This window comes from Choloepus didactylus, chromosome 4 (assembly GCF_015220235.1).
Source record: "Choloepus didactylus isolate mChoDid1 chromosome 4, mChoDid1.pri, whole genome shotgun sequence".
Classification (NCBI taxonomy): domain Eukaryota; kingdom Metazoa; phylum Chordata; class Mammalia; order Pilosa; family Megalonychidae; genus Choloepus; species Choloepus didactylus.
The window spans coordinates 44,864,177-44,877,838 of record NC_051310.1 but is presented as its reverse complement, the minus strand read 5'-3'; the positions used below and the strand labels follow the sequence as shown (position 1 = coordinate 44,877,838).

General features: G+C 40.8%; 1 protein-coding gene across 1 annotated transcript; it reads left to right on the top strand.

The window, feature by feature from the left end:
- Positions 1 to 580: 580 nt before the first annotated feature.
- On the top strand, positions 581 to 6,257 carry CCDC196 (coiled-coil domain containing 196). The gene is made up of 8 exons (XM_037831582.1): positions 581 to 627; positions 726 to 878; positions 2,113 to 2,209; positions 2,915 to 2,965; positions 4,632 to 4,711; positions 4,921 to 5,002; positions 5,551 to 5,610; positions 6,108 to 6,257. Exons 1-8 carry the CDS (start codon positions 581 to 583, stop codon positions 6,255 to 6,257), a joined length of 720 nt encoding a protein of 239 aa, XP_037687510.1.
- Positions 6,258 to 13,662: the final 7,405 nt, after the last annotated feature.

Here is a 13,662-nt window from a genome sequence, read left to right as displayed (position 1 = left end):
CCCCAACCCGGTAACCTTGATTCTTGAAGATGATTGTATAACTATGTAGCTTACAGGGTGTGACCGTGTGATTGTGAAAACCTTGTGGCTCACACTCCCTTTATCCAGTGTATGGACAGATGAGTAGAAAATTGGAAACAAAAATTAAATGAATCAGAGGGGGAATGGAGGAATGTTTTGGGTGTTCTTTTTCATTTGTATTTTTATTCTTACTTTGGGGTAATGAAAATGTTAAAAAATTGATTGTGGTGATGAATATACAACTATATGATGGTACTGTGAAGAACTGATTGTCTACTGCGGATGTTTGTAGGGTATGTGAATATATCTCAATAAAACTCAATTTTAAAAAAATGAAATTAAAAAAAAGCTGCCAGTGATGTTGGAGCTACTTAAAGGCCTGTTGATTTTTGTAGTCTTGGGGCTATTGTGACCTCAAGCAGTAGCTAAAATAAGTCCAGTGCTTGAAGGGGTTGAAGAACAGCAGCACAAAAATGATGACTTAAATGGATGGGAAAAGAAGGCACATATTTTTAAGAAGGACTCTTTATTCTTAAATTAGAAGTTTCCCTTCAAGATAATGAGTAGTACAAACTCTTCAGGATCCTACTTGCCCTCAAAAACAAGGTGAGTTTTGTTGGGAGATGCTAACAGGTAACTATCCAGAGAGACAAGAGGGTCTGAGGCAAGCCAAAGACAGGTGTTAATGGTGTCTCTTCCCACAGAAGTTGTAAAGTAGATGACAACTACTTAAAGGAATTGAATGAGGACTTAAAGCTACGGAAGCAAGAACTGCTAGAGATGCTAAAACCCCTAGAAAATAAGAACAACCTCTTATTCCAGAAGTTAATGTCTAACTTGGAAGAAAAACAAAGAAGGTAAGGGCTACCTACTCCAGGATTTCTAACAGATAGAAAATCTGGAGAACTTTAATCTCCATGGATTAGCAATGATTACCTACATTTGTTTCTTTGTTTTTGTTTTTGTTTTTTTTCTTTTTTCTTTTTTTGAAAACGTTTGGAAATTCAGCTGTAGCAGGTAATGAATTTGTAATCACAAAATCAGGCTGGCAAGGAATCCTTTATTTTCTTCCAGTAAAACTAAATATGACTAAGAGCCTCAATCTCATGGGGCTATAGTTATAACTCTTTGTTCCTAGGGTGTCCCAGGAAACAGGGAAAGGGTCCTTAATCTTCAGCCATCACAGTCACATCAATGGCTTCCTTGTTCCTGACTGTGGAATTCCTTATGGATGGATGGCTCTGCTCTTTCCATGCCAAGCAATGGCATGACAATCTTTTCTGAGTTTACAAGCCCCCCGGATTAGGGTCTGGCCTCCCTAAATATACAGGACAGTTGAAGCCTTGACTTCACTAGGGTCCTCACCGCTCTCAGGACACATCAATTCTGTTTCCTTTCTAGTCCAAGGGAATCTCCCCTCAATGGGTATACCTCCACTCTCTACCCTTGTCATAAGCATCTCAAGGAATGCAGACTTTTAGAGAACGAAAGCCAGGCAGGAGGTTGTGGTCAAGCATAACCCAGCCTCGCAGACGTCTCTCAAGGCATGAGAGCATAAAGGCCTGGTATCTGTTTAGAATTGGGAAGGACCAAAAACATAATTATTGTCTTAAAAAAAGCATCCTCACTCACAATCAAAAACTTTGGTATTGATTCAGATTTTCTTGGAAACTTTTTAACGGCTTGGGTTCTCTGGGGGCTACCGTAAAGGTAAAAGTGGCTTCCCCAGGAAGCTCAAATGCTTTTTATATTTAGAAGCAAGGGGATGGGGGGCAAGGTAGACAGAGACGGGGTAGGGAATAACTGTCTTCCGAAGGGGTGGAGGGAAGTCTTATTGGCTATTGGAGACCTAATTTTTTGAGTGTTGTAGAACACAGAACTCATTATAGAATACGTAGCTAAGGCAAATGCCAATTAGGAATGGACTCATCCTAGCTACAGAGACCTTTTATAATGAGAGGAACTTCCATAACTCCTAAGATTTCAGCTCCCATCTAACTCCTATGGTAGAATACTTTCTTACAAGTTGCAGAACCTTAATATTACCCTTATGGAAGTATGTATGTTTTATGATGTCTCTCTTCCTTATAGCCTGCAGATCATGAGGCAAATCATGGCTGGGAAGGGGGGTGATGAATCCTCAGTCATAGATCTCATCAAGGAAGCAGAGGAGATGAAGCAGAACCTGGTAAGAGGGTTGGTGGGCACTCCATGGAATGGCATAGTGAACAGAACTTAATTCCATTGTTGATGGCGGATGTGGAAGGAAGATAGTGTCCATCTCTAGCACCTGAAGTTCCAACACCCATATCTCCTTGATCTACAAAGTCCAGGGCAATCTAAAGAGACTCTTATGGAATGTTAGGAAGAACAAGGATTAGTTAGCAAAACCTTTCATCTTGGGGTTAATGAAAATAAGTATATTAACCACTCACATTTCAGAAAAGTAGAAAATACCTATCGAAGAAAAGGAAGAGAAATAGTTTTCTTTGAGAGATTCTTATATTTAAGATTTTAAAAATCAACATCATAAAGGATCTTAAAAATTAGTCATTAGTAGTCTAAGCCCCAGAGAAACTGCAATATGATCAGAATATCTTAAGTATTTTAAGTGTGAGAAATTCATTTCTATCAATGTCATCCCACAATTACCATAATTAAAGTCATTATTCAAAATTGTTATTTTTCCATCATCATCATCATCATCAAATTCATCTCATGTTCCTGGATTTTGGGGTAGGCCCATTCATTGATTTCTTCTGTGGTTTATTATGTCCCTGCATCCTTCCCCTCCCTCCCCGTCTACCACTATTACTTAGTAATTTCTTCCAACATTACTTCAATGGCTGGACAAACACCTGTTTGTGTGTTTGTTTTTTGTTTCCACCAACAGGAAAGGAAAAACAAGATGCTTCGGAAAGAAATGAAGATGCTATGGAACAAGGTGTGCCTCTAAGGTTCTCTTGAAAGTATTGTCCTACAGACCATAATGCAAAGAACCTCCCTTTCCTCTGGTCCCATCATCATTTTTTCTTATCCCCGCTTCTACTCATGCCTCATTCCAATCCATTCTTTGCACAGCAGCAAAAATGATGTTTTAAAAACAATCAAATCATGGCATTCTTTTGGTGAAAACCCTTACAGCTGCTCTTTATTATGGCATAATCCAGCTCTTACCCACTTCTCCAGCCTCTCCTCATAGCGGTCCTCTCCTTCTTTCTACCACCTTGGCCTCCTTTTGGTTTCTCAGACATGCCAAGCAAGCCCTTGTCTATCTCAAGGCTTTTGCTCTTGCTCTACCTCCTGTTTGTAATTCTATTTTCTCATGGCTAGCTCATGCTCATCCTTCAGTTCTCAGCTGAAATGTCATCTTCTCTGGGAGGTCTTCCTTGTTCACACTAAATGGGACATCCCCCTCTGACTTTCTGTTGTATAACTCTGTTCATGTCCTCATAACACTTTTCAAAATATAAGCTTATTATTATTTTTATTATGTTTTTTTGTTTGTTTGTTTGTTTGTTTTACTTTTCTTTTCTCCCTGCCTCTTTCTGGAATACAAGCTCCTCCAGTGATCTTGATTGCTTTGCTCATCTCTGAATTCCTAGCATCTAGCTCAACATTTAGTATATAGTAGACAATCAATAAACATAAGTTGAATGAACAAATGAATGGAAACTTAATTCTACCACCCTTTTGATTTTGCAACAATCACAGCATTTTGTCTGACATAGCAATATTAGGGCCTTTTGCTGGGAATATAGGTGGGAAGTTCCTCTGTGGACTAAGTGCTTGGGACAGGAGTGCTTTTCAATGGACTATGTGACTAGAAGAGAAGATTAGTGTCTTGTGATACAAACAGGTGTGTGGTGTCATCGCTGACTGCTTTTTTCATCTTACCTTTCCACAAATAATCAGGACACAATCAAGCCCTGCATCTTATATTGCAATCTGCTCCTTTAGTTCTCAGTAGCAGCTACAAATCAGCTTCACAAATTGTCAGACGCATTAGTTCCTGAGTTCTTATGTGCTTGTGATCAGAAATGTCCCAGCACAATTCTATCAATATCCATCTTCTCCAGATCCCCTAAAAGACTTTTATAAGGGATGTTCATGCACTTTTCTTATGGTTGACTTTCCCTACTCATATTTTTAGAGAGGGAGAAATGGAGACAGAAGAGCAGCATGCCTAGTGGTTAAGAACATACATAGAGTTAGAGAGATCTGGTTCAAATTCCAGTTTTGTACCTTCCTAGCTGTGTGACCCTAAACAGATGACTTAGCCTCTCCATGTCTTAGTTTTCTCATCTGTAAAATGGAAATAAAAATATTTCCTCAAATAGCTGTGTGGATTAGACATAAGAATGTATGTAATGTGCTTAGGGTAGTGTCTGACAAATAATAAGGGCCCAGTAAATAGTTTTGATTAGTATAAGGTATGCTCAAGGGACTAAATGGAAGGTCTCATTTCATTCTGAGCCCCCTCTGGTAGTACACTTTTCATTTTGGTCCCTGAGTTGTTTGCTGGCAAAAACTAAAAGCCTTGACCCATATTAGTTTTCCACTTCCCTCAAATCACTAATTTAAAGCTTTGTCAAAATGTCTCTCCATAGACATTCGATACAGAAGACACCAGTGGTCAACAAAAAGCACCACAGATAAAAAACAAGGCAGCCTTGCAGGATGGAAAGGCAAGTGGATTGCATGGTGCTTAGAATTTCAAGGTTGTTTATGCCACACTGCTGGAAACAGACTGTTGATAACCAGGACTGGTTTGGGTAGGTTGATAGGTAGGATCTGGAGAGTTAAGGTATGTCAGATTTACTATCTGCTGAGATCACAGACATTGCACTTCTTTCCTGGGACCTCCTTTTCCTTTAGCTCTCATCTTTCATCCCATGTTCCCAAATCCCTCTCATCACCTAGGAAGTCCAGGAATGAACCAGAGATACCATGTGCAGAGAAAGTGAACGAAATAAGGAAAGTAGTATGACCCTTTTGAACAGTAGTAGCTTTTAGAGCTGATGGATCAGAACTCTTTTAATGTAACAGTAATCTGCCTAAGCTATGGCATGCTCCTGAATGAATGCAAGTTTTAACAGGAGATGGTTCCCTTGGAATATATTTGAGTCAGAATGACACTGCAAGTTTCTGGGAAATCATGTCAGCTAAGGTAAAGTGGGAGAAGCTAACAACGACGACTCCACAATAGCTGTGAGATGTCAGAATACTTGTTAATTTGTTTTGAAAATGTATTTGGAGGTCATGTGCTTGCATGTAATCTTCCCAAACCAACTCATTCACAGAAAATGACCCTATTCACTTAGCTTTTAGCTTTTAAAGAGTGGAGCCTACAGATGAAGCCAATTAAGAGGTCTGTGCAATTGAAACCAGGTTATTAGTCAATAATTATCTGTACGGCGCAGAATCTATTGCACTAGAATACTGCTAAAAGGATTTTGTAGTATAGGGAGAAAAACTGATTTCTGATTTCAATTTACTCTCTCACCCAGAGGCTCTTTCTTGCACCAGGAAAAGCAACTGAAGAAAATGGAATGGGTCAGATACCAAGAACAAGCCAACACCCTTCAGGTACTAAAGTTTTCCAAGACTGTACATGGGACTCAATTTCATTCATACACTATAAAGTCAAATGGCTAGTTTTTATCTCATAAAACTGTTCACTTTAAATATATCGGAGGATAGTCAGTGTGAACTGGCTGACTACATGTTTCCTAAAAACGAGGCCAGTCTTAGGCAGTGGCAGCAGACTTTATTGTTAAACTCAATCCCCTCATCCTGGATTCCAAATGTCCTGCTACAAAAAATGCATCAGGACAAGTGGCTGGAGGGACCTACTTCTGACTATACCATGAATTCCTTGAGTAAGTTGAAACAAATAGCTTTTCTTTCTATCGTCTTGATTTTTGTTTATTTGAAAAGGAAAAATAGATATTTTCTGTCCAGTTCTTAAAGATTGAGCATGATGGGATCACTTTTGTAACTTCTGGGTAAAAACGGATTCAGGAAACAGTAGATTTAGAGAGGTGAATACTATATGAGTATTTTTTAAAAATGTTCTCTTGCAGAATGCCTCTCACAGCAAAGTGATCGAGCTGAGAATTGAAGCCTTGAAGAAATACCAGAAGGCCAATGACCTAAAACTATCATTGTACTTACAGCAGAATTTTGAGCCAAAGCAAGCATTCTTAAATCTTCCTAGGTCCCGAGGTAGATAGAGTAGCATAGGTACACAGTTTGAGGTTTCACTTTGTTTTGTTTTACATTGGGGAACCCACTACTTGTAAAGTGATCAATTCAATACCTGGCACACAGTAAATTAAATGTTAGTGTTATTATAAGAAATTTTATCATTACCTTGTCATTATTATTACTTAGAAGCACTTGTAATGAGGTAAGGATTCTCTCTGGGAGAAATTGAGTTTTCCTTTGTAAAGGCTAAATAATATATTACATACTTCGCATGTATAGCTGAAACATAGATACATAGTTGGTGCTCAATAAAATCTTAGTATTTGCCCCATTTCACCCCCTTTCCTAGGAATTAGAGTTGTTTGATCTCACCAATTTTGTTGGAATAGACTGTTCTAGTTCAGAGCAGAAGGTCGAGGAGATAGATATCTAACAATGGTTGTGATTTTCACCAATCTATGTGATGCTCTGTAAGTTTCAGTAATTCCTCCAAAAGAATTTATGGTATCATATGAGGAAATAATATAGTTTACTATAAATATAGAATAAAGGAATGGCTCTGAGGGACAGGAGGACAGGGTTCTTAAATATTCAGGTACCTATGAATCTGAATTCTGTGTTTTGAAAAAAGAGGCACATAATGAGAATTCACAGTCAAGGGATAACAATATTCTATCAGTATCAGTATGTATATCTCCAACTTCTTCTCAATCTTATTTCACAAATGACATGAACAGCTTATATAAACATACTCAATCCATAGGATTAAATATATATATGAGTAAATCCATGCTAAAGAAAAACAAGCTGAATCCAGATAAACACATCAAAATGCCTACTGGAAGTTGTATATGGTTGGTAGAGGTAGGCTACAAACTTGATTCTGAATTTCTCAGCAATAAAAAAAAAACATGGATTTATGGTGTCTGTGAAGTAACAACAAACCAATTGCTCAAGAGAAACATAGTTTTTCCTTGTACTGAGACCCAAGAGAGATTTCTCCTCCAGGTCCTTGTAAACACGACAGGATACTATATGTGTGATCTAGTAGCTATATTAGTCAGGGTTTTCCAGAGAAACACAACCAACAGGATATATGTATTTATAGAGATTTATTATAAGGAATTGACTCAAGTGACTGTGGGGGCTGGCAAGTGCAAACTCCATGGGGCAGGGTACAGACTGGAAACTCCGATAAAGTTGATTCTGAGGTCTTTACTCTGAATTCCCTGGGGGAAACAGGCTGGTTAGAAATTCTGGCAAGAGCTGATGTTGAGGCAGAAATTCTTCTGGCCTATGAAATCCTCAGTTCTGGCTTTTAAGACCTCCAACTGATTAGATGAAGAGATTACCCACATTACTGAGGGTAATTTCCTTTACTGAGTGTAGATACCATCAACTGATTAAAAATGCAAATTCCATGTATGAAATACTTTCACTGTAACAAGTAGGCCAGTGTTTGACCAAACAACTAGATACTATAACCTAGCCAAAATATCTCACATGAAATTAACCATCACAATGGCCAATGTCCTCAACAATATTTCTATAATGAATTCAGAATCTGAATTTCCAAGGCCATTTCTCTTTCTGTTCTTTGGCACCGTTTAATAAGTTAATAAATTGAAAATTCACAAAAGTGATGAACCAGCTCAAGACAATTTGGTCCAGGTTCATAGCATGCTGTTGGTCTGGCTTGATCTACAGGCAAAATTTAGAAAACCTAGACTACTGGGTGGACTACCTATCCCTCAGGCAATGTCTCTATACATAGTTTTCTTTTAACTGATGTATTTGATAAGAATTGGACAGAAGAAAGCTTGAGATATCTTCTCCAATAGGAACCTGGAATAGAACCAGAAGCAGTATAAAGTCTTTAAGATAGAGGAGATGAGGGTTATGAGGAGGACATGTATTTTATTTCATTTGAAATAGCTGAAGTTCATCTCAATGGATCCATAAGGTAAGGAGCCAAGAGTCTCTTAGGTCCAGCTTCAAATCAAGTCACGAATAGTAAATACTAAAGTGAAGGGTTCCATTTAACTTGATTACTTCAGGAGACTTTTTTTTTTTTATTCCTTGCTTGCAGAACACTGAAGCAGCTTTGAACTGGAACATCTACAGATCAACACCTTCTTCTCTTTCCTCTCCACATATATTTCTAGAGAATTAAGTGATAGGTCATTAAGCTGTTCAATTACCACAAATGAATGTAGCCATAGGCATGAGTGATCTGTTGGTTCTGTGCTTTATTGATTGTGCATGTGTGCCGGTTTGAATGTATTATGTCCCCCAGAAAAAGCCATATTCTTTGATGCAATCTTGTGGGGCAGACAGAATAGTGGGGATTAAGTTGGAATGTTTGGATTAGGTTGTTTGCATGGAGATGTTCCCCACCCAGCTGTGGGAGGTGACTCTGGTGGGATACTCCCATGGAGGTGTGGCCCCACCCATTTGGGGTGGGCCTTGATCAGTGGAGCCATATAAATGAGCTGGCTCAAGGAGAGGAAATGGAGTGCAGCTATGAGTGACATTTTGAAGAGAAGCAAGCTTGCTAGAAAGGAACGTCCTGGGAGAAAGCCGTTTTGAGGCCGGAGCTTTGGAGCAGACACCAGCTGCCTTCTTAGCTAACAGAGGTTTTCCGGACACCACTGGCCGTCCTCCGGTGAAGGTACCCGATTGCTGAGGTGTTACCTTGGATGCTTTGTGGCCTTAAGACTGTAACTGTGTAGTGAAATAAACCCCCGTTTTATAAAAGCCTGTCCATCTCTGGTGTTTTGCGTTCTCCAGCATTAGCAAACTAGAACAGATTTTGGTACCGAGAGTGGGGTGCTTTTGCTGCTGTGTTTGCAAATACTAAACATGTTGGAACGGCTTTTTAAATGGATAAGGGAAAGACTCTGGAAGAGTTGTGAGGAGCTTGATAGAAAAGGCCAAAACTGCTTTAAAGAGACTGTTTGTGGAAATATGGACTCTAAAGATACTTCTGACGAGGCCTTGAACAGAGATGATGAATGTGTTGTTGCAAACTGGAAGAAAGGCGATCCTTGTTTTAAAGTGGCACAGAATTTGGCAATATTGAGTCCTGGTGTCAGATGGAAGGAAGAATTTAAAAGTGACAACCTGGAATACTTAGCTGAGGAGATCTCCAGACTACCTGTGGAGGATATACCCTGGCTTCTCCTTGCAGCTTATAGTAAAATGAGAGCGGAAAGAGATAAACTTGGAACTGAACTCTTGGGTTCAAAGAAACCAGAAGCTGATGGCTTGGAAAATTACGGGCTTCCAGGGGGTGGAATCCCAGAAGCTACAGCCCAACATGAGGATGTAACCAAACATGAAACCCAGCCACCATTTCAGTACAAGCCAAGATTGGAGATGGAATTATCCATCAGATAATATCCATGGAATTATCCATCAGATGATGGCTTTAACCCCTGTGTGCTTCATGCAAAGCCAACAGAATTTTTTTGAGAACTTTATAGAAAGAGCCGCTGCCAGTCTGGAGTGGAGGAGACAGACAAGGAACAAATTGCAGGAAAAATTTCTTCAAAGACAGAGCCATGGAGGTTGAGGTCTGGAGTCAAGAGGCCTTGGGCTGGGAGAGTGGAGCAGCCCATACACATGGAAAGGGTGAGTTTGCCCCGGAGGTTGAGGGTGGGCCTTCCACCTCGATGCTCTGGAAGAGTTTTGCCACCCGAGGTCCCAAAGAGGGTGGAGCACATTCCCAGGGAATTGGGGAGAGCCTGGCTGCCACCACACTGTTCTGAAGTGGTTGAGTGTGTGCCCCGGAGATGGAAGGGAATCCGGGAACAGCCCCGATGTTTGAGGAGGGTGGGGCCCAGAAGGTGGTCTCCCCAATGTTTGGGTATGTTGGAGCACTCACCTAAGCGTTTGGAGAGGAAAGGGCTGCCGAAAAGGCCCTTAGGAAGGGTTAGGCTCCCGCTCTCTCAAGCCCCAAGGATGCAACGTTGTTCTGTTAATGACTCTCAGACTTTGAAATCTAATGGAGTTTGTCCTGCAGGTTTTAGGAACTGTTTTGGTCCTGTTAACCCTGTTTTCCTTACTCTTTCTCCTTATGGCATTGGGAATGTTTATCCTATGAATGTCCCTCCTTTGTATATTGGAAGCATATAACTTGTTCTAAGTCCACAGATCCAAAGCTAAAGGAAAAGTATGCCTTAGGACTGACCACGCCTATAATTGATTTTGATGGGATTTTGTACTTAACTTTTGTTACTGAAATGGTTTAAGTTTTTGTGATATTGTGATGGAATGAATGCATTTTGTACTTGGAAAGAATATGTTTTTCTGGGGTCCAGGGGGTGGAATGTTGCGGTCGCAGTTGATTCGTCGGGGGGGGGGGGGGTGGCGGCCGGTTGCTAAATCCTAGGCTCTCAGGATTGCTTGGAGGGTACCGGCGGCGGGGGCTCTTTCCCGGAGGCGAGGGCGAGGCGGGGGACTTGGCCAGGTCCCCGGCGGGGTGGCGTGCAAAGTATGGAGGGCGGCGAGAAAGGAACAGGCGGGACACGTTTCTTTTTAGGGTGAAGAAACCAAGAGAGAGAGAGCTTTATTAGGGGAGAGTACAAGCTTATATCGGGCGTTTAGAGGGCGGGGTAGCTGTAGAGGTTAAAGGCTTGGATTGGTTCTGAGAGGGCGCGGAGGTTGATTGAAAAGGGGCGGGAGTTGCTCTGGCAACGGTGTCTGGCAACAATGTATGCGCACTGGTGGTGATGGGAGTTGCACTGGCAACGGGGAGTGTCTGGGCAAGATAAGGGGGTGGGGAAAAGGCGGTTCCCTCCGGCAAGCCTTCCCTAACGGTGGTATTTTGGGTGAGGAAATGGGGCCTGCCTCCGGCCTCACTTTCCCAGGCCCGGGGGGCTGCGGAGGGCGCTGTCGCCCGTGCCCACCACCCTCCCCAGGGGCTGATCAGGTCCCCCAGCCCAGGCCCGCCAAGTTGAAGCACGTAATCAGTGTCCCGCAGAATGTGCCGGTTTGAATGTATTATGTCCCCCAGAAAAAGCCATATTCTTTGATGCAATCTTGTGGGGCAGACAGAATAGTGGGGATTAAGTTGGAATGTTTGGATTAGGTTGTTTGCATGGAGATGTGCCCCACCCAGCTGTGGGAGGTGACTCTGGTGAGATACTCCCATGGAGGTGTGGCCCCACCCATTTGGGGTGGGCCTTGATCAGTGGAGCCATATAAATGAGCTGGCTCAAGGAGAGGAAACGGAGTGCAGCTATGAGTGACGTTTTGAAGAGAAGCAAGCTTGCTAGAAAGGAACATCCTGGGAGAAAGCCGTTTTGAGGCCGGAGCTTTGGAGCAGACGCCAGCTGCCTTCCTAGCTAACAGAGGTTTTCCGGACACCACTGGCCGTCCTCCGGTGAAGGTACCTGATTGCTGAGGTGTTACCTTGGATGCTTTCTGGCCTTAAGACTGTAACTGTGTAGTGAAATAAACCCCCGTTTTATAAAAGCCTGTCCATCTCTGGTGTTTTGCATTCTCCAGCATTAGCAAACTAGAACAGCATGTATTGAGCACTGATAATAGGCCAGTTTCATTCCCTAAGACACATATACACAAAACCTCTGGGTTTGTTTGAGCCCAAATAGAACTGACATCTAATAGAATCCTAAATTTTGGTTGTATTAACCTGGTTATAACCTAGCACTTGATTAAAAGAAAAGGATGGGAAGTAGTATTTCTCTCTTTAGAGGGACTGTAAAGGTTAAGAGATTATACCAACAGTGGTGTAGTAGAAAATTGAGTTGGTGGCATTCAATGTTTCCCGAATTTTGTATTTAGGTATCATTTGGACTACTTTTTTTTTTGTTTGTTTGTTTTTTATTAAATTCAGTTTTATTGAAATACATTCACACACCATACAATCATCCATGATATACAATCCACTGTCCACAGTATGATAACATAGTTATGCGTTCATCACCACAATCTATCTCTGAACATTTTCCTTACATCAGAAAGAACCAGAACAAGAATAAAAAATAAAAGTGAAAAAAGAACACCCAAATCATCCCCCCATCCCACCCCATTTGTCCTTTAGTTTTTATCCCCATTCCTCCACTCATCCATACACTAGATAAAGGGGGTGTGATCCACAAGGTCTTCACAATCACACTGTCACCCCTTGTAATCTACATTATTATATAATTGTCTTCAGGAGTCCAGACTGCTGGGTTGGAGTTTGGTAGCTTCAGGTATTTACTTCTAGCTATTCCAATACATTAAAGCCTAAGAGGTGTGATCTATATAGTGCATAAGAATGTCCACCAGAGTGACCTCTCGACTCCATTTGGAATCTCTCAGCCACTGAAACTATTTTGTCTCATTTTGCATCCCCCTTTTGGTCAAGAAGATATTCTCAGTCCCACGATGCCGGGTCCACATTCATCCCCGGGAGTCATACTCTGCGTTGCCAGGGAGATTTACACCCCTGGGGGTCGGGTCCCACGTAGGGGGGAGGGCAGCGAGTTCGCCTGCATTTGGACTACTTTTTATTCCATTTTTTTTTGTTTGGATTCCCTTTAATTTCTTAGATGAATTATTTGAAAATGAAATTTATATTCCTATCTTAAATGGAAAACCAATATAATTTTCTATAATAAAAGGTAAGCAATAGTAAAAATACAGAAAACAAAATTTTAGTTTTCTAGTAAGATTCTGAAGCCTGAGGCCTGTTTTATAGTTATTAGAACTGAGATTAGCAAGAGTTAGAGATCTTTAAAGAAAACCAGCACCGAATGGAAACTATCTCCTTAATATTATTAAATTTGAAAGAAGTGAAAAAGGAGTAATTTTCTCACTGTGATTTATAGTACTTAATGCTGTGTTCCAGCACCTCCTAAATTTATCTCAGTTGCCGCCCCAAATCATCTCACCATCAAATTTTTGGAAATAGTAATTTAATGGAAGAAGCAATGGATTTAGAATCAGATACAGGAGTTGCAGTCCTTTCTCTGAGTTTCACTAGTTGGGCAAGTCGTTTAGTTTCAGTTTTTTTCTTTGTCTAAAGCAACCATAATATATTTTACAGCATGTTGAAAACATATTACTTGTGCAACCCTCACAATGACTCTATGGGGAAAATATTATGGAATAAGAAACAACTCAGAGAAGCCAGGCTTTCGATTCCATATCCAAAGCTCATTTCCTAAACAATGTTATAAAATGACAATGTCAGAGTATGTGATTTCTCATGCCTCTTCCAGCTCTGGATTTGAATCCAGACTTACAATATGTGTTTAATATATAATCCTCCCAATGAGGAAATTACACCCTAATGTTAATTTGTTCAGTAATAAAGAAAAAGATGGTTCTAAAATGAGTTGACAGTCAATCTGTAATTTTGCAGTTGGTCCAGTAGGTGGCACCAACCACACCTAGGCTTCAAGTCCACAAACTGGTAAT

Coding starts and splice junctions, on each gene's coding strand:
- CCDC196 (XM_037831582.1), top strand. CDS start 581: ATGAGTAGTACAAACTCTTCAGGATCCTACTTGCCCTCAAAAACAAG. Junction 2,210..2,914: donor AGGAGATGAAGCAGAACCTG/GTAAGAGGGTTG, acceptor TTCCACCAACAG/GAAAGGAAAAACAAGATGCT. Junction 4,712..4,920: donor GCCTTGCAGGATGGAAAGGC/AAGTGGATTGCA, acceptor TTCATCCCATGT/TCCCAAATCCCTCTCATCAC.